Below are 27,901 nucleotides of genomic sequence, written 5' to 3' on the forward strand. Positions count from 1 at the left end.
CCTTTAATTTTAGGATCTAGCCTCAAAGGCTAGAAAAACCTTGGCATGCAACTTATTTAAAGTTTCTTCTATATAATTTCTACCTTATTCATTTACATCGAATAATAATAACTATCTATTGAGTGCCTAATAGGCACCAGGCAATTTGCATACATTATCTTATTTAATCCACACAAAAGAAGAAATTGTTTTAGAGAATTTAAGCGAATTTCCTAAGGTCTCATAGCTCCAAACAGAAGCTCAAAGATTGAAATGCGTATCTTCCTGACTTCGGAATTAGTGGGTACTCTGCTCACCATCTTTTTTTAAGTTACCTGCTTGCCTACTTCCAACTTTGTCCTATGAGATTAGCTAAGTCTGGAAAAAACAACCAAGAGCAAAGAAAAAAAAAGCAAAAACAAAACAGTGTTTAAAATTCTGAATTTCTGATGTTCCTGTGTTGACCCAGTCCTCTGCCACCTCTTCCTCCTCCTGTTTAGTCACAGGCAGATCACAAATTCTTAGGCTGTAAGGATTATGAGAGAAATACAATTCTCTACCAGGAGGAGTCAAGGGAACACAATGTTCTCTTTACTTGCAAATATCTTAATTACAGCTGGTAAAGAAGATATCTGTATGGAAATTTATGTATTTTTATATGTTGTGTATTCAATTTGTCTCAGAAAACAAAAGGCCTTTTGCACTTGAGAAAGGAGAAAGGGAGCCTGTTATGTTACATCCATCAGGCCCTCTGCAAGCCCTCCACAGGAGCTGAGAGAAGCAAGCAACTCAACCACCAAATTCAAAGGCCTCCTGCAGCCTCCCCTCCTCTCTTGAGAATGGACTCCAATAAAACAGGCCTCAAGTTTGTGGAATTTTCTGATGGGACATCTTTCCTGTCTTGTCCCCATGGAGACAGAGCTGGTGATGAAAGCATCCATCCCACTCATGCACCACCTTCATTGACAGGAGAAAACTGTCTGATTTCAAAACTGCAGAGAAATGAGACTGAGTTTAGGAAGCTGTTGGATACTGATCTCAGAAGGATGTTATTATTTTAGCAGGGCAAGGGAGGGACATATTTTTATTCCATTGTCTCCCTACTAGCCCAGACATAACCAATGAATAAAATATAACCAGTTACTTATGAAAAGCACAAGGTCTGAGTGTGATAATGTCAGTTTTATAATATATCCACAGTTATCATCACTATGGGCATAAGATGAAACAGACTTACCTTGTAGCAGGTAAGATTCTGGCTAGACTTAACTGAGAACTTCCTACTTCTAATGAATGCTCAAAATTAGTGAAGGACAAATCTCTCACTGATGATTGCTTCCCTTTGCTGTGGCTGGAAGGAATAAGTAAGGGAAACTGTGGAATCCCAGGAGCTGCCCTGGCACAGAGCAAGCAAACTATATGATTTTATTGCCATTCTGCCTGGGGCCGTCAGGGTTACCAAGACCATGTTTCAGGCTGCATCCAGCCTCATGTTTCTTTAAAGTTGAATGATATGACATTTGCTCATCTATTTCTGACACTCTTGGGATACAGAATGGACGAAGTGACCTAAAAGATGCATTGTTAAAAATCCACCCCGACCCACAGTTTCACTGTTACTCATCTTTAAGATTACAGTGCTGCCACACAAGGGAGGGGTGAGGATAGGTAAGACACCTAAAAAATTAGCTAGCATTTGTTGCCCTCAACGCAGAGAAGCTAAAGCAGATACCTTAAAAGCAACTGAGGCCAATAGGAAAAGGGGACCAGGAACTAGAGAAAAGGTGAGATCAAAAAGAATTAACCTAGAAGGTAACACCCACGCACAGGAAATCAATGTGAGTCAATGCCCTGTATAGCTATCCTTATCTCAACCAGCAAAAACCCTTGTTCCTTCCTATTATTGCTTATACTCTCTCTACAACAAAATTAGAAATAAGGGCAAAATAGTTTCTGCTGGGTATCAAGGGGGTGGGGGGGAGCGGGAGGGGGCGGAGTGGGTGGTAAGGGAGGGGGTGGGGGCAGGGGAGAGAAATGACCCAAGCCTTGTATGCACATATGAATAATAAAAGAAAAAGAAAAAAAAAAGATTACAATGCTGCTAGTGACTTGTGAGGCCCAGGCTCTGACCTTCAGTTAACCTTTCTGAGCCCCACTGATTCCCAAGGCTCCTCTTCTATCACCTGCTGCTACTACAGTCATCATGGTTTATTGCTTAGACCAATGGGGATGGCTTAACTCAATATGATGTCCATGACTGTCCATCGACTAGCCAAGCCCAAACAGGTGGCTCTAGTGGCCCTTCCCTTCCTCTACAAACATTTCCTTCAATGAATCTCCGTGTACCCCTCAGATTAGCCCAGTCAAAATCTAACACTGAAAAGCACTGGCTCCTCACTGGGGCCCACGAATTAACTGAAACAGGAAGAAGCTTGACATGCCCATCTCCATTTTCTACATCTTTGCTCTGAGCTGTTCTCTCTGCAGTCATTTTGCAATCTTCTTGGAATTCAGGAAGAAAAGGACCGCTCGATAACAACTTTACAAGGAGGGATAGAGGAAGCTGCCACCCAAGGAGAGGTCCATCGGAGGCTTCTTAGGAACACCCGGCAGGCAATAATGACTTGCTTATCCTAACTGGTGATGACAATGACATCCTTGCGGAAATCCCTCCATAAACTAGGATGAACTAATGATCAATCAGGCCATATTTTGATCGTTTCTGTTTAGTTATTATATACACCTTTCACCCTCTACCCAAATTCTTTGTCTATTTAAACCGAAAGTTCATGTCTGTACCCCAAAGACTGTGGAGGAAAGTCCCCACCTTACAGAGGCATGGTGAGACCAAAATACCCACAGCCAGGAGGAATGAGGAGAAGGGGTGGAATGTGGAGAATGATGGAAGAGGAACTAGGGGGTCAAACTTGAGAAAACACAAAATACAAACCATAAGCCAACGAAGAGGCAACCAATCAGTAAGGTCTACAAAAAGGGAGACAGCCAATCAAAAGTCGCCTAACCCAAGGAATAAAACATACTCGACACTACCTCCATGCACTATGCCTAGCTGCCTGCCACTGCCTTTCCTTTTTAATGGCATCCTAATATATCTTTGCTTTCTCCTCCTCTCCCACCTCCTCCACCCACATTGCTGGAATTACAGGCATGAGCGAGCACATCCAGCTTTTCAGAAGACTTTTGCATGCCAAAATGTCTGAAATTTTATAGATAATTAGTGTGTAGATTCACTGACTCTAATCAAGGAAACAAGGTTGTAATAGTGTAATACCTACAATTAGCATAAATCTATTCTACATACCTTCCTCTGTGTTCATTTCCCTCTGCAGCTCTGTGCAGATTCATAGAACTTAGAATTTGAGTTGTGTTTCTGAATTCAGTGAAAACGAGCATACCATCTTCAGTGTATGCCTGCTTAGAGATCTACTTTCTGGCCATGTCTCCTAATTAGCAACATGCGCCCTCTTCCAAAGCTGAAGAAAAGAACAAACATGTGGTCTAGGGACTAGGAGTCTGAGTTACCCTTCCTCTAACCTCCTGGTCTAAGCTTTATCAGAGAAAATTAACTCCTGCTCTGTCCACATGCTACCTGAAGTTAATATCCAGGTCTTCATAGCTCTAAAGCATTTCTAGAAGAATCAATTCTTATGGACTCATACAGGATTACAAATCCCACGTGACACCAAGAGTTTGCAAGCAGAAGAGAAAAGGATACCTCTCAGGAGGATCAAGTCTACATTCAGGATGGGAGGGGCAGTAGGAAGAAAGGGTGGCTATCCTCTTTCTTCATAAGTCATCAAACATGGGATGCCATACAGTTGGGATGGAAGGTTGCTATGGGAAGGGATTGTCAGCTACTGAACATAATCTTTTTCTCATCTATGTGAGACACAGCTACAGTCCATTTCCCTAATAAATAAATAGTGGGGCTATATTACTGGATTCTTGCCAGGAGGGGAAGCAAAAGACCTATGTCCAGGACAGACCCATTCACAACATCTCACCTACATTCCTTCAGGTCACTTTATACTTCCAGTGGGCTACATTGGGAATGAATGTGTAGGATGCCCAAGGACACCACATAAGGAAAAGGGCAGAGATGGATGCATTAGCTTGAATGACCATACAAGGAGGGCTACTCCTCCAGTGAGTTCACCTGCTCGTGTTTTGTGACCTACAAGTGGGTTTCTATTTGTATTGGAACCATTATGTACCTATATAACAGATACATATATAACATATATATTCACATCTATTTGTTACAGAAGTTGATCTACCTTAGCTAGCACCCTTAGGTAAGCCTTGTTCAGAATACCCATCTTGGAACTAGAAAAGTCATTTATATTTAAGCTCCAGTAATAGTAAAAATAATTAATGTCTATTGAGCATTTATCATCCTGAGAGCTTTATATGTAGTAACTCATAATCTTTACAGAAAATGCATGCAATAGGGACTACTAGCCCCATTTCATAGTTGGAGGTGCAGGAAAGAGCAAATAACTTGCCCAAGGTCATATAGATAGGAATTACAGGAGCAGAGATTCAAAGACAATGAGTCCAGGAACCTGCAATTGTCAGCATTGCCATGAGACACCATGATAGCCATAGAATCAGATATTCTCACAGCCAGATTAGCTTGTTCTAAATTATTCACACAACCTAAGGGTCATTCCTATCATCCCTTCCAGGAACTTCTGAGAACGTTGGCCTGGAATCCCCAGCTTAGAACCCAGTTCTGTGCTATCAACTTCCAGACCTGCTTTATGGTCCTGTATGAGTGTTCGCCGGGGTTTGGCATGTGCCCCTTCATCTTCTAGACATTTGACTCCATGCCTTACCAGAATCCCACTTTGACCAAAAGCGGTCATCCCTGACTCAGACTGCCACTCACCTTTTTCCTCAGGCCATTTTCCCCAGACGCTGCATCTCCTTGCTTAGACAAACACTTGCTCCTGAAGTCTGTTGCTAAACTCCACTCCTATCTCCAAAGGCTTACCCCTCCTTGGTGGGTATCTGCCAGTCTGGGTTCCTCAATGTCTGGCTTTATCCACTTACTGACTAACTCTGAATTCACATTGCCACTGATATTTTTACTGGATGTCTACTAAGTGTCACAGTGCTAGGCATAGAGTAACAGGATGAACAGAAAAGCCCATGTGTGGCCCTCTGGGTCAGTAGGATCAGAGCTCCAATACCCTCCAATTCCACTCCTCCCGGACCCCAGCATATGGCATTCCCTTTCGAATGAAAACATTTCTATTCTGGAGTCCCAATCTCATCTCCTTTAAGATGCTTAGAACTTTCTTCAATCCTACATTTGGTCACCAGTAGTTAGTGTTCGCTGACGTTCTGAGAAGAGAATAATGGTACCCCAAACCCACCCTTGTCAGAGTCAGTCTAAAGTCAATCTCAGAGGTATCAGCAATCAGGAAATGTATTACCTTCAGGAACCATCTTAGGAAAGAGAACAAATTGCTGGTGCTTTGAGGCAGGCATGTTTGTTTTCTCTATCTAAATGTGTAACAGGAAATTTGGCAGTTCACCTTTGTAAATCGTTTACATACCATTTTATGCATGAGCCAGATGGTGCCTCTTTGTTTTAAGAAATCAAAAATGAGGAAGCGAAAATATAAGGAGGAGTTTATTTTAACCCCTCCTCCCACCTTCTTGTGTACATGCTAGAATCCTCACTGCACAGGTACGCATAGATGAACACACACACACACTTGCATTATTTGTGCTCATCTATTGTAGGCAGGGGAAGCCAGCAAATTCTTATGCCCAGTAATCAATAGTAGCTGAGGTATCAACCTGCAGACAGAATCCATCCTAGTATTCTATCTGATAAACCAATGCACTCTCAGGGCCCCAGCCAGTGTATTCTGAGCAACAAAGTCTTCTATCAATCACTGAACATGAGTTTAGCTCTAGGAGCAGGGCCATGCACACACTGACCAGCATAAGAAGCAAGTACTGATGACTCATTGTTTCTATAGAAGCTGAAATCTGAGGAAGGAAATGTCCCTGAGGTGGTCAACTTAAAGAGCCTGCTTTGGCGGATTTTTTCAGTGGTCTTTCTGACCCAAGAATTGCATCTGCAAATGAGATTATCCTGAGTTTACTTGCCTTGGGTGTGAGACACACTGAGGGAAATAATGAAAACAATAGCTTATCCGGTAAGTATTGGATTACAGGCTCTTTACACAAATTAACTTACTTATCATCAACTCTGTTGAGGAAATATTTTTGTCCTTTTTTTAAAATTTCTTTCATTCATATGTGCATACAATGTTTGGTCATTTCTCCCCCCTTCCCCCGACCCCTCCCTTTCCCCCGCCCCCTCCCTCTCCTCCCCCACCCCCTCAATACCCAGCAGAAATTATTTTGCCCTTATCTCTAATTTTGTTGAAGAGAGAGTATAAGCAATAATAGGAAGGAACAAGGGTTTTTGCTAGTTGAGATAAGGAGAGCTATACAGGGAGTTGGCTCTCATTGCTTTCTTGTACATATGTGTTACATTCTAAATTAATTCTTCTTGAACTAACCTTTTCTCTAGTTCCTGGTCCCCTTCTCCTATTGGCCTCTGTCACTTTAAAGTTTCCACATTAGTTCCTTTGCATTGAGGACATCAAATGTTATCTTGAAAGGCATTGAGGTCACATGATCACTAATAATGACTAAACATTAGGAAGTAAACACAGGTAAGATCCAGCCCAAATTCAGGAATTCCCTTGGCACCTCATGTCTTCCAATAGGAATAATAAGACCTTAGGGTACATTATGTGACCTCAGGCAAACCTACTTCTGCTTTTCACTTTTTAGAAGAGTAGAGAAGGCATTTCAGAAGAGTATAAAAGGGAAGCTGAGTGTTTATTTATAATTCACTTATTATAAGTAAGTGAACATGAAGCTACAATGCAAGCTGCTCTTTGGATGTTGAGAGTAGGGTCTACCCACCAGCAGTGAATTACATGGTTTTTCCATGATGTGCTGTTTTTACTGCAGTAGGTATTCTTTCTTCTTTCACACTTTTTTGGAACCAAATGCGTACATTTTCAAGCCATGTGGCCTCAGCTAACAATCGGCTTAGAACTCATGAGGAAGGAATTGAAGACACCCAGAGTGTGGACATTTCCTATTGACTTGCCCTTCCTTAAATCTGACCTGCATTTATTCCTTGAAGCTTTCCCAAGAGTAAAGAGCAAAAGAGCACAGCTACTAAAGCAAGGGTAAAGAAGAACCATTTGGATTATGTTCTTTTTTAGTTGTTTTTTCTCTTTAAACCAGAACCGAGAACTGCTAAGTATAAACCTAGAAGAAGGTTCAATTTGCACATTCTGGTCAGACATGGCTTTCCAAACCTTGGTATAGACAATAGAGATCAACTTGGCATAATTAAATATCTGCCTTGCACAGAAAAAGAACAGTGAGCCATCCCTTACTTCATCAACACCACCATAAATCTGCGCTCAGTCAGCAAGCCAGCAAACCCCATTATACAGAGTGGAAGGCGATTAAGTGGTGCCAGCTCCAGCTAGCCTCTAAGAAATCTATGACCCATGGGCCCCCTTAGTAACCACACTGATGCCTCACTTGGAAATGACTGAGAAAAAAATGGTCTAAATGCTAAAGAAAGACTAAACTTTGATATTTCCTGGCAGGTCTGTCCTGGTCATCTGTCTGTGACTTTGCTGTATTTTGTTCCCTTTGCTATGTCTGGGAATATTGAGTTGAGCGAGTAGCTAGGGAAGCTATCCAGTGTGCTGTGGACACTGTAGTTTCCCCACTTTTGGTTTCCATTGCCTCCTGTGTGCTTGTGATGGCATATCATTTGCCATCCTTTGCTTGTACCATGAACAAGTCACTTTATAGTCATAAAAGGCATTTCTCAAGATTCTAATTTTCCCTGGGCCATTGTTAACGTTCCTTGCGTGATCACTTTTAATGCCTCGGTGATCATGTTTAGACAAAGCCATCAGGAACATGCAGATAGACCTGATTTGCACACATGTGACAATCCCAAATCCCTAGCCTCCTGGTCTATCATAGACAGGCCAACAGGACATTCATATCCAGGCTCTGTGACTGACAATATGATTATTAGTTATTATTAATGATTGGATTCCATTCTCCTTCTATAGACAATGTTAGTACTGTAACCAACTCATACGTCAAATCTAACCCTCAAACTAATGGTATTAACAATACTGAGGGGCACTGAGGGGTGATTAGATCATGAGGGTGGGGCTTCATGAATAGGATTTGCGCCCTTACAAAAGGATCTCAGAGAGATCCTTTTCCCCTTCTGCCATGTGAGGACACACAGCCATTTATGAACCACGGAGCAGGCTTTTACTTGACATGAAATCTGTTGGAGCTTTGATGTTAGACTTCCAGGCTCCAGAATTGTGAGGAATAAAAATTTGTGTTGTTGTAAGCTCTCTAGTTTATGGCATTTTTTTGTCAAGTAGCCCAAAGAGACTAAGAAACTCTTCTTCCTCCAAATATTCTGCCTTTTATGCCACCTATCCTTCTTCCCAAGTCAATGCCCCCAAAGTAAATCTTCCATATTTTAATTTTTTAAATTTTTTTTGAAACAGGGTCTTGCTATGTAACCTAGAGTAGCCTCAAACTCACAATCCTCCTGCCTCAGCCTCCCAAGAGCTGACATTACAGGCATGTGCCACAATACTCAGCATAAATCTTCCATATTTTATAAGCATCTGCCTTCTGACCAGCTTGATGACATTATTCCATCTCTGGGTCTCAAATTGTGCTCTCATTTCTAGCTTCTGGAATGACCACTTACACTTTCCCTGGTAATAATAAAAGAGACAGAACTACTCAATGACCAATGAGTAGGAGGTTTCCAAAGACTAAGAGAAAAAATTATTATAGCTGCAAAATAACATCTCATTAATATGAAATCAAAATTGTATGGATTTAAAAATGAACATGGTGGCTCCCTCACCACCAGAAGTCTTACTCAAAGGTCTAACCTGTCCTACACAAAGTTAGAAAGCCATTAGAATGATCTATTCAACACTATTTTTACCATTTTTGCTAGTTTGCTTTAGGCTCCTCATTTTATCAAGATCTACCTTTGGAAACAAGATAATCCTTACATGGTCACAAGACAATAATATGAGAGACAATAAAACATCCCATGGGTGAGGCTAGATCAGGGACTGCATTGGGAGATGTTAAAATGTAGCGCCAAGTTGGGCTTGTCTGGCGTGCATTTGGGCATCCTTGTGTATGTATATGAGCCTGCTTGCATGAACAAAAGCATTGATGAAATTAAGAACACAATGCATAGGTTATTGAGATGTATGGATTCAGTCTGCTCAAATGTCCAAGAGGAAAGAAGGAGTGGCCTATTGAGACAATAATAAGCAGGCATGTTATGATGCAGGAGTGGCCAAAAGATAACTGTTGATTGAATATCTGGGCATGCATGTGTATATGTGCACACCAAGTGACGGGGTTAATGGACAATGACAAAGACATGTAAGCAAGGTGCTAGTTCTGCCACTGAGTCCTGCAGCTGGGAAAATCACCTTACCCTGTAGTAGTCGGTGCTGTAGACATCTCTGGACATGCCAAAGTCTCCAATCTTCACCAGCAGGTTGGCTCCAACCAGGCAGTTCCTGGTGGCCAGGTCCCTGTGCACGAAATGCTGGGAGGCCAGGTACACCATGCCCGAGGCGATCTGACTGGCGATGTGAAGCATTTGGGAGAGTCCTAGCTCACCCTTGGCCTGGCGTGGCTGGCCATCCACCAGGATCATCGCATCTGGCCCATGGGCCCTGTAAGAGGGAGGGAAGGAAGAACGGAGCAGAGAGAATTCAGGAGATCAAGGGGAAAGGCCTGTTTGGCTCCTGTTTGGAACACCCCATAGACTGCCTGTGGCCTATTTGTCTTTCCCCAAAACTCTATTAAGTGAGTATGATGATGGGTGAAACTCCACAACCAGATTTCCAACTAAGATGACAGCAAGCATACTCAAATGGAACAAGAAATAAACCTATTCTTTTTAATATTTTACTACTACCCCGGGGGTTCCCAAGTACTAGCTGTGTGTCATAGAGTAATTGATAAAACAATGACCGTTGACTCTTACATAGTCCTCACTACGTGCTATTCAGCTATTCTGATTGTTTTCAATATATTCCGTTAATCCTCCCACTCCAATTTCAAAATAAAGAAACTGAGGCACAAAATGACCACCCAGATTACTCAGCCAAAGTCCAAGAGGTTCCAAAACAGCTATCAGACAATTTGGATACAAACTTTAAAGCCACAGTAAAGGAGAGCTGCCAAAAGAAGCATCAGTAGGGCTTAAAACAGATACGCAGACCCCGTTCCCTTGATTCTGATTAGCTAGGTAAACCTCATTCATTTGCATTTCCCACACACTCCCAATGCTGACGGGGCTGATGGGCAGCCCACACTCCAACAGTGTGCAGTAGAATACTCTGCCCGTACTCCTGACCACTCTACCACACTGCTCAGGACTGGGTATCTCACGGAGGGATCAAGGCAGGATGGAGAGCCCCTCTGACTCTGAAACACACACCCTCTCCATCCCAAATTAAGGCCTGGGTTTCTTATCTAACACCCTGCCCTGTCATATCAGTCACTTTTAGTGTTCACTCTTTTCTACAGAAAGCCCAATGAGCCATAACCACACTAGGGCCCTTATTTACGAAGTGGTGGGCCAACAGCCCGGGTGTACAGCAAGGCCTCAGCCCTGTTTTACTGCTTCTCCAATTTCCACTGAAAGGCACCATTAAATAGGAACATACTCATTTTATTATCTCTGGTGGGCTCTGCCTACCTCACTCCTCAGAAGTAGAATGCTGTATTAGCTAGCAAGAGTGGAGTCAGAAGGGAAAACGCTCACCACCCCTGTCTACCAGGACAGTACACTCCAGCCTGCCCCTAAACACCCCCCAACTTGAAGACAAGAAAACAAACAAGGCCAGCCTGGGGGTCACACAGAGGCTGCATTTCAGGGAGCAGTGGAAGCCAGCCCCCAGCAAAGGTTGGTGTGACCCATCGCTAAGAGGTATCAGCCTAGGGCATTCTGGAGAAGCTCAGCCTTGGCTGACAGCCTCAGAAGACAGAAAAACAGCAACAACTGGGAAACTGGTCAAAAGATTAGGTTGCAAAAAAATGCTCCCAGAAACCTCTATCTGAATCAACTGTCACATGATGTCTTCAGGAAGGGACTGCAAAGAAACACACAGTCTGAACACAATGGTGCTCACACATGTGCCTTCCTGGCACTTTCTGCCCTGGAGAATAAGAAAGTATACCGTCAGTGAAGACTCTGCCCCTTGCCTTATGTGTCTTTTCTGTTTCTTTTGGTCTGCAGTCCCATTTCTAACTTTATGTGTCTGCCACCCCTTGCCTTTGTTTTGCCTCTTACTCTTTCTCCGCCTTGTGCTCCTCTTTTCTTACTCTTTCCTTCTGTTGAGCATGACAATGGTACAGAGAGATTCTTGGGCAGTCTCTCAGATTCGGTGAAATGTGGGCTGAAAGTATGGCTGGATCCATGGAGAAGATGTGGACAAAATGGGAAATGCACCTCTGACCCCAGGGCAACCAAAACTCAAGGCAAGGAAATTCTGAGTACTGGGACAGGGTGTCACCTGGGTCAGAAGCTACCGTGGTTCACAGTTTTCATAAAATCAGTTATAATAGTAGTAACTTTAATAGTAGCTACCATTGGTTGAACACCTAGTTACATGCCAAACTCATCCAGACATTATACATGTATAGTCATTGAATATTCATAACAACAGCTGTAGAGAGTATATTAGTCTGTTTTCTAGGAGAGATAATGAAGGCTTGTTCCAGTTGTAACTAAGATGTGACAAATCCAGGATATGAACCCTGGTCTGTCTTTGGCTAAGGACTGAGTTCTGCAGGACAGGAACCAATTTCATTGTAAACTCAGCTTTAGAGACTTAGAACATCCTACAGATACTTCCAACCCCTCTAGGACCAGTTTGCAGAAACCCAGCTCATAAGTAGAGCTCCAAAGACTCCTCCAGTTACCACCTCTTTCATTCCATCCTCAAAACCACAACACTCTATTGAATGTTCCACTTCAAGGGGATACTCATCTGATTTGATGAGTAGACCAGAGCCTTCTATCATATCTGAACTCCAGAAATTTCATCCTCAGTTGTGGAATACCATGGTATTTAAATGGTACAGTGGCAGAACACCACATCCTAAGTGTTCAAGACCTGAGTGTTCACCCCGCTTCTTGGGACCCTGGATTTCACAGATCCTCACACATGGCTATTCCCTCATCTGAGCACTATTTGGGAGTTGGAAGCTATGGAAGGCAGAGCAGTCCTCACTCTGTTTCAGTGGTGAAATGATGTGGTATCTGGAGACAATAGATTTACCCCTGCAACTCCACCTAGAACTTTCTCTCACCAGTTTCATCAGAGCCTCTCAAAGTCAAGATGATCTGTTCCAAGCAATAGAAACCCTTCTTGCAACAAATCCATTCTTTCTAGCACAGTGCTATCCAACAGAATTTTCAAATGATGGAGATCATGTATTCAGTGCTTCTCAGTACGGTAGTCAATAACATGCATGGCTACCAACCTGCCATATTTCAAGTGTCTACCAGTTGAAATGGTACAGATAGTGAGATTGAGAAGTTGAACTTCTAATTTTATTGAACTTTAACTAATGTAAATATAAACCCAAATAGCCGTACATGGCTACTCTATCGGATAACATAGTTCTAGTATTTACTTGAGAAAAATCTACCCTTTTTCCCAACCATCTTTCTCTTCTGATGGGTTCATAACCTCAGACCTTCCTATTCATCATAAAAAGCCCCTGGAAAGGTTTTAAGGAAACCTTGTACCTCACCTCACCTTGCAAGCAGAACACCTAAGACGTGCAATGTTGGGGGAGGGTGGCTCTAGAATCTTGAACTTGGAAGTCACAGGTTGATGAGCCCTCAGGGATCTTTATGGAACTCATTCCAGACCCTACTGTTCTTTTCAGTCCATCTTGGAATCAAAAAGAAGAGTATAGATTTTTTGTCATTGAGACTAAGGCCCAAGTCCAGGTGCTGTTAAGCATGGGTGATCAGAATGAAAGGGTGTTTCTCAGTTCTCATTTCTCAGACTTAAACATTCAAGAGGGGGACATATGACTTCCAGTCCCAGAGAAAACCCCAGGAGCATGGCAGGACTGCAATGGTGGAGGGACAACGAAGACATGGGTCCTGGCTTACCTGAGGAACTTGTTCAGGTCTCCATGCTTCATGTACTCAAAGACCATGATGAGGGGATCCCCATCGCCACACACCCCATAGAACTTGACAATGTGCTCATGCTGTAGGTTGGTGAGCAGTTCGGCCTCCCTCTGGAAATCTTTCCGGGCAGCCAGGGTGGGATCCTTCAGGGCCTGGGAACAACGCAACACAAGCCATTAGCAACTAGAAGGCTGCCTTTTCTCCTTCTGGCAAAACCTGGCATGCTACAAACACTGCCCGGTTCCCAATAAATATAATTTCAGCAGAATTTAAAGGCAACGAAGCTAACTTACACAACAATGCCTGTCCCCTTCCTCCTTTAGCATTTTGATTCCTATAGAAAGAGAAAGGTACTTTCTGACACTGACATTTCCAGTTACTGGCCACCAACTTCAACCTGTGTTCATGTCTGAGCTCTAGGCTTCCCTAGGGGCAAGTATGAATGGCACAGGACAGGGCTGTGAGATGGAAAGACTGACAGAGCCCCCACCCCTAAGGTTTCCTCCCCAGAAATTACCCCTCTGCTCATGTAAACAGTATAGAAACCACTGTACCAATTCCTCTGTGCAAATTCCTACACACTCATAGCCCACAAAAATCAGGCAGGCGATATACCAGTCATCATCATTTGATTCCTTACTTCTCAATAAGAAGTCTGTTTTGCAAAAGAGAACAAAGACTGGCTTCTAGAATGCACTGTTTTTTTACCAAGGGTTTGGAGGAAGCACACAAAGGGTAGGGATAGATGAGGTGGCAGCCATGGGAACAGCAGTTAATAGAAGCGTTAGATGCAGTCAGGACCTGGTAGAGAAGCACCAGGTCCCAGTATTGGACAAGAAAGGGGGGCTCTGGTGGCCACCAAAATGCTGTTACTCATCCCTGTGGGGATGGGAGATCCAGGCAGGAGGAAGAAGGGCAGAGCAGGACACTTCCAGATCCCAGAAGATGAATGCATCAGGAAAAGCAGCATCAGAGGGAACCATGAGACCAAAGCTGAAGGCTGTGATTGTTGCATGGAGGGCACCACCATGAGGATGAGCAAGACTGGCCAGAATGGACCATGACCTGTGCAGGAAAGGAGTCTCTTGACTAGAGGAGCAGCCTGTGTACCCTTCCCCACAAAGTCAGAAGAAATGGAGCCAACGGTCCACACACACTAGGCAATGAGGAAGTAAGGGTGAGATTGCCCACCACTTTTAGGCTAGTGAAAGTCTATACAGACTGGAGATTGATTCACATTCTCTCTGCTGGACCTTCCTGGTTATCCAGGCAGAATCATCTGTAGATCATACAAACTCTGAAGGCCTCCTGAGCCAGAGAGCTTTCTGCCTCCACTGTAGCCCCATTAGCCACAATCTGCAGGCTGCTTTGGATCCCAGCACTGCACCTACTCCCATATGTGTGGATTTGCAAAAGCAGGTGGATCTGGTGGTGGGGGGGTGGGTTTGAAGACTCAGTCGTCAGCACACGTCAAGATGCTGGACTCTTAGCAAGTAAGGGACTCTAGATATCATCTGTTCCCCCTGGGAAGCTGGAGAAACTGAGGCTGAGCTTGTTTCTGAGAATCAGCCCACATTCACACATCTTAAATGACAGATGGTTTGAGTGAGGGTGGACTTGAGCCATCTCCAGTTCAATACATTAAGGGCCATCTGAGGAATGTGTCTCTCAGCCAAAGATCAAGCCCCACCCCAATTTCAAACCGCCCACCTTCCATTCTTAGGTAAACTTGGAAGAATGCACCATTTTGTACTACTGCTCACAAAGATGCTGGAAGTTACCAGGCACAACCTTCCCATCTTACGGACGAGAAAACTGAGGCCCAGAATGAGGATATGGCTTTCCAAAGATCACACAAAAAACAATGGCCTGGATCTGGAGCCCAGGATATCTTCCTGCCCAGCACGCCTGCTTGAATTAAAAAGACAGAGGATATGGGCTTCCCGCAGAGCTGCCTGGCCCACCCAGTGTGTCAGGCCTGTAGGGCAGCGGAACACAGAAATAAAGGGGGAGACTCATTGTACTAGTCCATCACTGATTTTTATCAGATATAATTCTTTTTGCGGGGAGGTGGGGGCAGTACTGGAGTTTGAACTCAGAGCCTTGCAATTGCTAGGCAAGTGCTCTACCTCTTGAGTCACACCCCCAGGCCCTTTCTGCTTTGGATTTTTGAGATAAGGTTTCACTTATGCCCCAGTTGGCCTGGATTGCAATTCTCCTATTTATGCTTCCTACATAGCTGGGATGTCAGGCACCCATCACCACTCCCAGTTTTTATTGGTTGCAATGGGGTCTCACAAACTTCTTGCCTGGGCTATCAGACCTAATTCTATGTGCTCTCCACTGCTTGCTCTTGGTTGGCTCCCTGTGAATAAAAGCCTAAGCTGTAATGTCCACCTGCAATTCAAACCAGGACATTTGCAAGCCAGAGAGTCATGTTGAGAGACAGGTTTGAGCTACATGGCTTGAGGCATGGGTATTGGATGACTAAGAGTGATTTATTTATTTTCCTGAAGAAGAAAAAAAAAACCTGGAACCCAGCATGGGTGGGATGGGAGAATATAAAGATTTATGTGAATGCTGGATTTATGAGCAGGAAAAGTAGATCAAATTTGGGGCCAGCCAAATGGCCTCTCTCCATCTCTTTAAATCATGTTCTCCCACAGTCCAGACGTCAGGGGCAGTCATGGGACATTTCCGTTCTCAGCCTTGAGCAGTACCAGTCAGCATCCCCCAGGCTGGCACCCTGCACTGCAAGGCAGACAGGAGTTGCCCCTTGGAGAAATGGAACACAAAGCAGCCGCTGTCTCTTCTGTCTTCCATACCCCTTCTGCCTTCACACTGGCTTTTCCAGCTGGTGGGTCAAACCTGAAGGTCTTAGGTCATTGTCCAAGTGTGGGGTGTAGTAACCTGGGATCCAGAGCTGCAAGGGGCTCCAGTCCCCAGGAGTTGATGCAATTAGAACAGAGATGACAGGAGAACAATGAGGAGCAAAACTGGGTCAGAGGCTCTCTTACCCTCTCTGGGTTGTCCAATCTAGTACTTTCTTGGTTGCTGGGAAACTGCAAAATGGGTCACCAGTCAATGGCATGGGGCAGAGCTGGTGTTTATTGTCACCAGCAACTATGGCAGGGTTAGGGTCTTGCCAAAGGGGGTCTCTGAAGTTGGAGACATTCTGAAGTTGGGGTTGGGGATGTGACTCACGTGGTAGAGCACTTGTCCAGCAAGCACAAGGCCTGCAGTTCAATCTCCAACACAAAAAAATTTTAAAAAGTGAAGGGCAGAAGGGAAAATCACTTGCAGTTGGGAAAATAATAAAAATCTTAGATTTCTTTCCTTAAATTGTTTCACAAATGTTTTAAGTTCCTTTTCCAATTTGAAGTAACTGTAAGAAGAAATCCTAAATACCCCAAACAAACAAACAAAAAATGACCATGCAAACCTAAAGGAATCCAAGAGTTCAGACATGCAGGAAGAAAAGCAATGCTAAAGCTAAGTGAATCAAACTGTCAAAAACTGGAACGTGAATTCCCTGCAGATCAAGTTCACGAAGATTTTTATAAATTAATAAGAGAATGAATAAATAATGACTTCTTAAAAAATAGTAAGAAAGTAGACAGTAAGGGCAGGGAGAAATAAAAAGGACAAACTAGTAAGAACCAATGAGGCATCTTGGAAATAAACTAAGTTAAAACAAAACCCTCCATAGACAGAAAAAAAAACCTCCAGCACACATCACACCATAAGAGCTCATGAATTAGAAGAGCACTGATGCTTACCCAGGGCAGAACATGGAATGACAGAGAAGGAAAACAGAAAGAGTGGTAAGGCCTTGTCCCCCAGCTTGTGAAGCAAGGGCTTTGTCTGGGTTGGAATGTCACATGAGAGTATTGTTTGTCAAGTGACTATTTAAAATTATGAACCCCATGACATCATAAGTCCCAGACTGAAAAGATACCAACAGTAAAAACTTCACTTTGAATTTTAATCTTTTCCGGGGCTAGTGAATGTGATCCAATCCTCTCTCCAGAAGCTGGAAGGCAGCAGTCAACCGAGGGCTCTCCATGGAAACAGCTAACACGCTCCAGTAGACTGCGGCCAAGCCATCATGTTCAGTAGGTTATGTGTGTATTTTCTTTTCTTTTTTGGAAGTACTGGCATTTGAACTCAGGACATCATGCTTGCTAGGCAGGCACTCTACCACTTGAGCCACACCCGTAGCCTTTTATTGCTTTAGTTATATTTCAGATAGGTAGGGGTTTGCGTTTTTGTCCAGGGCCAGCCTATGCCTCCTGCACAGCTGGGATCACAAGTGTGCATCACCACACCTGGCTTATTTGTTGAGATGGAGTCTTGCTAGCATCTTGCCAGGGCTGGCCTTGAGACTCAATCCTCCTGAGGTTTGCCTCCCCAAAGCTCATATTACAGGCATAAATTCCCTTGCCTGACTGTCCAATTCATTTCTGTCTTGAGATATTTTCGACTTATGATGGGTTTGTTGGGTGTGTTGCCCCATTATAAGCCAAGGAGCACGTATATTGTAATCTCACACACTGCTCACAGGCACAAGTTATGCTCGGTCTTGTCCTCCTTCCTATTTGTTTCATGGCAGTTTATCTGGGCTCCCAGCAGGCTGCAGACTCCTTAAAAACAGAGACTGTGATTGCCATTCTTTTATTTCCATCGCAGCAACTGCTGGTTAAAAAAAAAAAACAAAAACAAAAAACTCACCAATTGGTTTAAAGCCACAATTTTGAGGAAACCTAATCTTGGGCTATACTTGTAAAGCATCCTCCAGAAGTACAAAACTGCCCTGCACGGACATGGGAACAAACTCAGAGGAAGGACACAAAGGGGGTCAAATCTAAAAAGGACAGGGAGCAGGGAATGTGGCGTCTGGGGATCTCTGGAAGAGAGGGCTCTTCTCCAGGACTCGCCTGACAGGTCCACTGGGTGGCAAATGGCATCGAACTCCAGAGTTCTCAGATCACTTCCTAGAGGTTCCCAGACCCACAGAGAGAATGAAATGCTTTTTAAAGAATGCAACAGGCCAGGTCCTGGTGGCTCATACCTGTAATATTAGCTACTTGGGAAGCTGAAACTGAGATAGGGAGGATTGTGGTTTGAGGTCAACCTGGACAAATAGATCAGGACACCCATCTGCAAAGTAAGCAGAGCAAAGTGGACTGGAAGTGTGGCTCAAGCAAGAGAACCTGCTTTACAAGAGCAAAGCCCTGAATTCAAACCCCAGTCTCACACACACACACACACACACACACAAAGAAATACTGTCAGCAACATATTTTTTGTATAACCTAGTTTGAGTACTGTACCTCAATTCCAGACCACTCAGGGGGACCCACTTCCCAGGACTTGGGACATCATTTGGTTTCCAGCTCAAAAATGCCAAACTGTACAGTTCATTCACCAGTTCCCATATGGACACCAGAATATCCAGTAGGTTAGCATCATACTAAAGTGTCAGAGAAGTGTAGACTCTAAGTTTAGGCACAAAATTAGAAACCATTCCACATCCCTGGTCCAAGCTGTTTAAAGACACTCTCGCTTACGTGACCATCCATGTCTACGGAAACACAATGAGCAAGTTCATTCCCAAGACATACAGTCACAACAAGTGACAGCCTCTTGTGGAGTGATATTCTAGCTTCTCATTTTCTAGAACAGAGGTCAGCAATCTATACCTGTTTTGTATATTTAAAATTATTGGAAAACAGCTACCCTTGTTGGTTAAAGTATGGTTATGTTGCTTTCACACTACATGGGTATAGCTAATTAGTGACAGTAGATAGTGTTTGGGCCTCAAAGTCGAAAATACACCTTCTGGCCTGTAGAGGAAAAGTCTGGCAAGCCCTATTCTACAGATTAGTGAAAGCCTGGAAGGCCTTCTGGCATGTATTAGTAAAGTCAACATCAATAGTAAAGATGATGATAAAAAACACTTAACAGGCTGGGTTGTGCATAGCACATCTGTAATCCCAGCACTCCGAAGGCTGAATCAAGGTGATCAAGAGTTCAAGCTGCACAGCTATAATAACATCTATAATAATAATGACAATAATAGTGTTTATTGAGCATTCACTATGACCCAAGCAGCAAAGATTTTGCACACATTACACAGTGGAATTGATCAACATTCTAAGGAAGAGATACTACAATTCCTGTTATGCAGATTAGGAAACTGAGGCCCAGCAAGGTTAGGTGTCCTGCACACAGTCACCAACAAATCAGTGATGGAGCTGGGATTTGTCCCCCTTCCCAACCCCAGCTCTCTGGTTCCCAGAACCCTGCACCACACTGCCTGCAGTCATGATGGTCACTGGTCCTCTGTGGACACAGGCAATCTACAGACATATATGACTATAAACGGAGACCCGGAAGTCACAGAAACATGGAACGGCTTTCCTGATGGAGGCTCCACCAGAGTCTCCAGTTCCATGGACTCTTTTAAGGCCCTGGTGAGAGATTTTAGAGTCTTCACAGGTAGCCCTATGTCTTGCTCCTACATCCCAAAACATCTTGCAGACTCCCTAATGGCCTCAGAAGTCTGCTTACTGTATCCAAAGGGGCCACTCCACACCCTTGACTCCAGAGAGCCATGGGTGCCTCAGCTAAGCTACATGGCTCTTATTTGAGTCAACCAAGTCCCAAGACTTGTCCAGCATCGTCCCACATAGAAGCTCTTCAGTGTAGAAGCAAGGGTGGAGGAGGCCCACTGGTGGCAGCCAAGCCCCATCTTTCTTGCCCCTAAGCAATTCAGCTACAGACCTTCCCTGAGCCTTGCACACCTAGCTGTGTGGTTAAGGACCCATCCTGCAGCTGCCAGGAAGCAGCCAACCTCTGCCATCTGCCCCTTGGTGTCAGAACCTGGATCCCATGACAGAAATTGAAGAATTTCTCCCAACCTCATTCTGCATGTGCTAAATGCCTGACAACACCTCCACACCCATCTTCTATTCCCAGTGACCTCTGACACTCATAAGCAGAGAGTCCCTAGGTCTCTTCAGGCAGCCATTTGGTCCAGCTCTGGGAGAAATGATTGAGCGCCTTTCCAGGCACAGATAACTCATTCTGCAGAGTCACTGAGCCAGGACCTCCAGACTAAAATCAGCACCTTTCACCAGCACAACTTGTTCCCCAAGTTGTTCTCAAGTACTGCAGCCCTTGACCTTCAAAGTCAAAGGAAGCTGGTTTTGGTTCACTGGAAACGTCACTGATCTGGGATCAAGGCGATATGACTGCACCTGAGAAGGCCAGTCTGGTACCATCTTCCCAAGTGGGGAATGCATGAGCCTCTCACTCTCTCTACCCAGCCCTCAGCCGGCCGTCTCCCTGGTACCCATATGCTCCAGGAGTTACCTTCACTGCCACGAGCATCTTGTCCTTGGTTGGGCTGAGGTTGTAGCACTCGGCCAGGAAGACCTTTCCAAAGGCCCCCTCCCCCAGTTCTCGCTTCAACACGATGTCCCGCCTCTTGATGTGCTGCACATCTGTGGAGAGGTCACAGAGGAGGGAGGAAAGTCAGTCCTTGGGGCTTGTCAGGAAAGTGAGCAAGGGCTCTCAGCACTTCTAATTTCTCAGCAGGGAAAGGTGAAGTCTAGCATCCCGATGTTGTCATGGAAACTGGCACACTTTGGTGAGAGTCTGAGACAGAATCAAGTCCCACTCTGTCCCTGACTAGTCCTAACCTCTTTAAACCACAGCTTCCTCAGCTGGGAAGGAGAGTCAGTAGCAGTGAATGGGCAGGACTCTGGTATAAATTAGCTGTGGTTGTCATGCATGGTGGATAGGATACAGCAGTCTTTGGCTATTGTGTACAGGAACTCCCAGGGAATCCTGGTAAAATGCAAGAATCTGAGAATCTCCACTCCTAACAGACTTTTCCAGTCAGGATAGTGAGGTTTCCAGGGTATGGCTGAAAATTAGATTTGAAGCTGGGCTGTATCCCCTTACTTGATTTTTTTTTTTTTTTTGAGTTTGTGAAAAGTTATTTAACCCATAGCCTCAATTTCCTCATTTGTAAAATGGGTTTAGCAACAATACCTTCCTGGCTGAATTCTTATGATGATTAAATGAGATAATTCATATAAAGAGCTTAGACCAGTGCTTGGGACAAACTAAAGTCATGTCTACACACACACACACACACATGCATGCACACACACACACACACACACACACACACATACATATACATACACTGCTTCTTGTGTAACATGTAATGACCCCAGTCTGGTGGCCCTCTGTGGAATCTCTGGTTCATGGTGGTAGAAACTACTAGTAAAATTATTTCAGAAAAACCTCTACTGGGCCAATTCCTCTCCTCTAAAAAAGAGACAAACCAATGAGATTACAAGTGGCGAGTTAAAAGACGGCCCCAGAACGAGGGTCTGTGCAAAGGGAAGGATTGCCTCTGCCTTTGCTCATTTAGCAACCTAATTAAAGTCTGTCTGCCAGGAGAAAGCAGCGTGGTGACCTCAGCCCTCCCACCTCTTTGGAAAGAATGCTACCAAGGAATTGTACAAGCAGTGGGCTGGCGATGAGAAGAGTGAGCCGGAGATTACCCAGTGACCTTTCCGTTAATTGTTCAACAGGCAGAAGCCCATTAAATACCTGTATTAACATGACGAAGAGCATTGTGGAGCCAGGAAAGAGGATTGTCTCCAATGACCTTGTCAAAAAATTAAGGCTGAAGATGTAGGACTGTGGCCAACTGTTCCCATGGGTGAGTGACCACGTGACAGGGACAGAGGGGACATGGCTGGAAGGCTTTGGCTACTGTCTTGGTGGGTTTGGGAATTGCTTTTTTTTTTCTATCACAGTTCCATGTCCTGCAATATCCTAAGATGATCTTCCTTGCAAGTGTTTGTGGGAGGAAACATTGACAGACCGTTATTTTCTCCTCCCCATCAAGACAGACCTGCAGGCTGACAGCTGCTGGTAGATGCTCCTCACGGGCCACAGGGCTGCAAAGAGGCTCCACACACTACCAAGCTGTGCCCCAATCTTGACAAGTCTTGATGTACCTTCTGTGTCTACCTCCCAACCTCTGAGGAATGGCCTTGAAGGGGAAGGCTAAATAGTCTCCCACTGACAGGAAAAGGGAGGGTCAGGACCTCTCTGGGGAGCCATCTGCTCATCACTGCCTAATCATTCCCAGGTGACCAGTGATGATGCACGGGTTTCTGCAAGTTAAGTGGCCTGGCATGCCCTGTGAGTGAAAAAGAGGCTGGGGAAGGCAGCTCTCTGATACCAAGCCCCAGTCTCTGAACATGCAGGGATTGGAGGGCTGAGCAGCCAGAGGCGCTTGGGCCACGACGTCCTGGAACCTCCTTGGGTTTGCACATCTTACAATACCTCTTGGTTCTCAGATTCCTCATCCATAAAATAGGTGTGAGGGAATGGTCCAAGTTCTATCTACCTACTTACTACCTGAGCTATTGCAGGTGGAGGTTTGCAGATGTTTAAGTCTTCCAAGTCAAGTCCCTGCCTGGTGACAGAGATGGGAATGGAACCCAGAGAAGCCAAGTCACTTGGGGAAGAGCCCCCTTTAGTCACAGACCCAACCCAACCCCATTCCTTCTGCACTGCAAATTTGACCAATGCATGAGAATCACCCAGAGACAGCTGGGGGGCGTGGCTCAAGCAGTAGAGCGTTTGTCTAGCAAGCACAAGGCCCTGAGTTCAACCCCCCGGGACCACCAAAATCACCCAGAGAGTATGTGTGGGTGATTCCTGGTCTCCGACTCCAGAGAGTCCAACTGAGGGGGTCCAGTGGAGCCTGGGAATACACATCAAGTTCCTTGATGATATTGGTGCTGCTGGTTCAGCAAGTACACTTGGGGGGACCAGAACTGGCCAATTCTTATGGGGTGAAGAATTAGCTAGCTGACGAAAGCTGTTACCTATAGAGCTAGGACTTCACAAGTGTCACATCCATTGTTAAGTCACACCTCACCTCCAAAAGACCAGGAGAGGGTCAGGGGTCCTGGCCTTACCTGGAAGCCCCTCCTTCCTTCCTCAGTTGTGTGTCCTAGACTGAGTGCCAGCTCCTCCCAGGGCCTTGCCTGCCCATCTGTGCCATAAAAATCATGTCTTTCTGATCTAATGTTCTGGAAACATCTTCACAAAGGTAAAGTAACATTAGATGTTTTCCCTGGTCGCTAAGACCAACTCTGGGCTGGGTGACCTCACTAGCTTCCTGCAGGGCAACTCTCTCTCGGCTGTAGTGAGTGTAAAATGAGAAGAGGGGCACATTAGAAAGAGCTGAACCCCCTCTCTCAGCTGCCATGCCTGGGTCACTTCTTGGAAGCCTTCCTTCTCCTTTCCTTCACTCGGCAGCAAGAATCACAGGCCCTGAAAGATTCAGATGAGCCAAGATGAGCAACACTCAGCGAGTGATTTCCCAACCGTCCCTCAAAGTCCCAAGAGTTGAGAATCTGGCAGGAGCTGCCAACCCCCAGTGGGAGTTTAGACAGCTGTGGGTGCTGAGCATAGCAGGGGGCAGGCAGCCACGTTCAGGGAAGCTGTCTGCTCTCTGCACACACATGCAAAAGGCAGGCTGGAAGCCCACGATGGGCCAAAGCATCTTCCCCAAATGCGCAAGCAGATCAGGAACACTGAAATGCCCAGTAGCTCAGAATAAAACTGCCTGCTCATTCTGGTTGTCTTCAGGGCGAAGGGTTTCAGACCATACCTGTGCTGGACCATGGGGATGACGAGGGGGAGAAGGAATGAAGGGAGAGAAGAAGGAACAAGAAATAAAAAGAGACTCCATTCCACCCTCCTCCAGAAGAGAACTTGTTCCTGGCCTGGGGATAAGAAGCTCCATGGGCAACTAGAGAGTTTCACAGAGAAAGGCTGGGTTCAAGCCAAATGAATAATGCAAATCGCTTCCATGTGGACAACCCCATGTACCCATGAGATTCTAGCTCCAAAATATTGAGTGGCTTCTTTCCCTGATCCTACTGAGGAAAAGGTAGGTAAAAAAGAAAATAATGTACCCCAAAGTGTGCAAGGTTAATTCTCATCACAGCCCCGGAAGTGTCATTGCACCCCTTTTACAGATGAGAAAATAAAAGCGAGGGTAACTCTCCAAATTCACAGAGGTAAAAAACAGCCCGGAAAGGATTCTCTCTTCTTGTTATGTCTTCCAAGCCTTTTCCTTTCATTTCCATTAGGCTGCCTTGGCTCTGTCATTCCTGACTATACAGCCACCAAAAGGTCCCATTCACCTTCTACCGTCTTCCATTCCTGGCCAACCTCCCCTTGCCCACCTTATCCTGGATTCTCCTATAGCATTGCCCCAAAGGGAAAGGGGAGGAGTTCCCCTGCAGGACACAGTTCAGAGCAGACAAAGCTCTGGGGAGAGGGTGTGGATGGGAGAAAGTGTGGGAGGAACAGGCTCTGCCAGGCCCTGGGGACTGGCCATCATGAACCGTTTCATTTCTGACGTCCACACATCTATTTGGGTCCCTGCTAGGCTTATTTTTAGCTGGCACAGTGCTGCACAGAGCTGCCTCTGGTGAAGCCATCTGACCTGCATGCCAAGAAGTGATGGATTTTCTTAGGATGAGAGGGCATCAATCTCCTTTTACTGCCTGGCTGGCTGGCCCAGCAGACTGGGTCACAAGACTCAGGCTTTGGGACATTGGAAGAGGAGGAGAAATGGATGCATAGCCCAGGCCATGGGAAGACCTTCCAATTTCCAGCAAGGGAGAGGCTTCTGGAGACAGCAGGGAGCTGGTATATAGTTGGGAGGGGTCTTTCCTATAACCTTCTGCCCAGGCTCATCCTAAATTCCTGTTTTTTTGCAAGAGAGTCACTGACCAGGTTCCATCAGAGGAAGACACCTGTAGATCTTCTTGTCCCCCTCAGGACAAGTGCCTCATTGGATTACATGCAGGATGAGGATTTGTGCTTTTCAATGACTGCTCCAAAGATCCTTCCTCTGAGGTGGGGACCAAGATAACCACTCCATATGTGTGGGATGTACTTCTGGGAGGTCTCCCAGGCCAGCAGCAAACTTGACCTCAAGCAGACTCTCTCATTCAGCAAGGTCACTGCACACCTCTGTACAGAAAAGCTGGGATTCCTGAGTGGCCACCCCTAGGGCAGGACAGGCTTATCCCTCATCCTGCCTTCATTCATCTGGGCTGCTGCATCCTGGGAGGGGGTGTTCTGAGAGAGATTTTCCTGCAAGACCTGCCGTGAACTGCACAAGTAGCCTGAACAGAATGGCAGCTGGTGGAAGAGAGGCAGCCATCAACTTCACCTCTCTGGTCCAGGCAAAAGAAGAGGTGGGGAGGGCAGGAATGAAGAGGCACCAAACACCCACGAATAACATCACACTGTGAAAGAGGGAGTATCTTAAACTAAAACAGATCCATAATGGAATCCTGACCCTGCCACTTGCTAGTTGTGTCCTGTCTTCCCCAAGCTTCCAGTTCTTTTTATCTGTGGAATGGCACACAGGCATTGACTTGGCAAAACTGTTAAGATGACTGATTTAAAAATTGTAGATAATAAAGATGGGACATATTTGCAACACAGTGGACATTTAACAATCCTGACTCCTTCCCTTTCTGTAAGATTTGCCTCCTAAGAGCTCAACCTATGTGCAAACACAATAATGACTTGGAAAGAAACTTGAAGAAGAATGATGATTTTTCTCCGGAAATAAAATGGCCTGAGGTTGCATGGGGTGGGCAAGTACTGACTCTGGGGTCACCAGCAATCTGCCCAAGTCTGCCACCAAAATGTCTAACCTCCACCTTCATCATGTCCAAAATAGTTTGCGGGAGGAGGTTGGTCAGACAACGGAATAAAGACATCAAAAGGAAGAGACAGCCACCTACTCAAGATTGGTATTGATCAGAAGAGACAAACCAGGTTTCCCAGAGTCGGTGGTTATAAATTATGGCAATCCTGATTCCACTGTATGTCAAGCTGAAAACTCCATCCTCCAGAGCGAATCTGCTTCCCTTGCTCAGAACCAGAGTGCCTCTGCTGAAGTTGATGGGCCACCTGGGTGCTTTGGCTAATTATATTTTCTGGGCTCCATGCATGTGGGCAGTGCTGAGATGATCCTGCCCTAATGCTGAGGCCTAAGAGGCTGAGAAACAGACCCTTCAGTGCAGCCCTAAGGGCTGGACCTTGGCAGGTGCTTCTGGCTCATTTTAGTACCCAGTTCCCAACTGGTTCCTGAACTCATCACTGAGACCTCCACAGACTCCACCTCACTCTGCACTTGTCTCTTTTAGCTAATCGTTGTTCCTTGCACCATTATTAATAATAAAGATAACTGTCATGGACTGAGCACTTACCCTGAGCCAGGGGTCAGGCTAAGCACTGATGTGCGCTGTCTCATCCATATTTACAAGGCTCTGCAGCACAGTGTGTCAGATGAGGAAGCTGAGGCTTGTAATGATTTCATTAATTTGTTCGAGAGCCCCCAGGTACCAGAGGTGGCCCATCAGACTCTAAAGTCTAGTGGAGTACTCCCCCCTCATTCACAGGGGAGTCATTCCAAGAACCTCAGTGGGTGCCTGAAACTACAGATAGCACCAAGCCCTGTGTATACTTTGCTTTTCCTCTACATCCATACCTATGGTAAAGTTTCATTTATAAATTAGGCACAGTAAGAGATTAGAAACAATCCCTAACAACAAAATACTACAATTATAACAGTCTGCATTATATAATATAGAAAAGTTATGTGAGTGTGGTGTCCCTTCAGAGAGTCAACAAATGTTAATATTTTTGGACTGCAGTTGACCATGGGTAGTTGAGAACACAGAAGGCAAGGCTATGGATGAGGAGGGACTGCTGTGGGAGCAGACTATGCCATTTTTTAGTCATGACAGACCCCTCATTTCTGCAACTCCTACTCCATCCAGAGTCAAGCCCTGCACTTTCAGCTGGCATCAGTACTTCATGGAAACCAATAACATCTGTACAGATACAGCTACTTCATCATGGAACCTGTTCTTGCCACCTTGGTGCCATCACCTGAGCTCAAGGTGAACAGCTAGGATAACGTCTGGAGATAAAGACAACAGCAAAGGACAGAACTACAAGATCGTCTTGCTCACAGAAGAGCAGAGAGTGGTGAGCCCTGAGGTTGACTGCGTACATGAAGGAGGAAGGAGGTTCTTGGAAGGAGAGGAGGACCAGGGAACTGGGAGAGGAAGGGAGGACCTTTGAGAAGCGTGTGTTTTGTTTGGACTAACCAGACCCTAGGGTCTTAGGCTGCCAAAAAAGCTCAGAAGAAAACATTAATTCAATACCACACATTTAATTACACATGAAATGGAATGTCTTTACATGGAAAAGAAAAACATTCTCAGAGCTCCAACTGTGTGTTTTGGAAGTGGCAAGAAGGACAAAGGGGACAGCTCTGGAACTTTGAGGGATAGAGACACTGCCAAGGGGGCAGTCCTTCATTATGGCAGGACTTTCTGCTGCTGTCACAAATCTGTCCCCACCCAATCTCCTAGTCCCAAGGGTTGTGTCTCCTCTCATATTTCTGAGTAGCGAGACAATTTTCCTTGTGGTGTGGTATGAGAATGTCACCAGGTGAGGATGTCC

At 45.2% G+C, this 27,901-nt stretch overlaps 1 protein-coding gene across 5 annotated transcripts in view; it reads right to left on the reverse strand.

The window, feature by feature from the left end:
• The window catches only part of Ntrk3 (neurotrophic receptor tyrosine kinase 3), a 378,049-nt gene that overhangs the window by 59,918 nt on the left and 290,230 nt on the right, over positions 1 to 27,901 (reverse strand). For all 5 annotated transcript variants that reach the window (XM_074061742.1, XM_074061740.1, XM_074061741.1 and 2 more), the window contains exons 13-15: positions 20,672 to 20,802; positions 13,274 to 13,446; positions 9,566 to 9,809 (exon numbers count right to left, since the gene is read on the reverse strand). In XM_074061742.1, the coding sequence (XP_073917843.1) occupies positions 9,566 to 9,809; positions 13,274 to 13,446; positions 20,672 to 20,802 (548 nt within the window). The remainder of the gene's footprint in view (positions 1 to 9,565; positions 9,810 to 13,273; positions 13,447 to 20,671; positions 20,803 to 27,901) is intronic.

Source organism: Castor canadensis, chromosome 19 (genome assembly GCF_047511655.1).
Source record: "Castor canadensis chromosome 19, mCasCan1.hap1v2, whole genome shotgun sequence".
In the NCBI taxonomy this organism is placed as follows: Eukaryota; Metazoa; Chordata; class Mammalia; order Rodentia; family Castoridae; genus Castor; species Castor canadensis.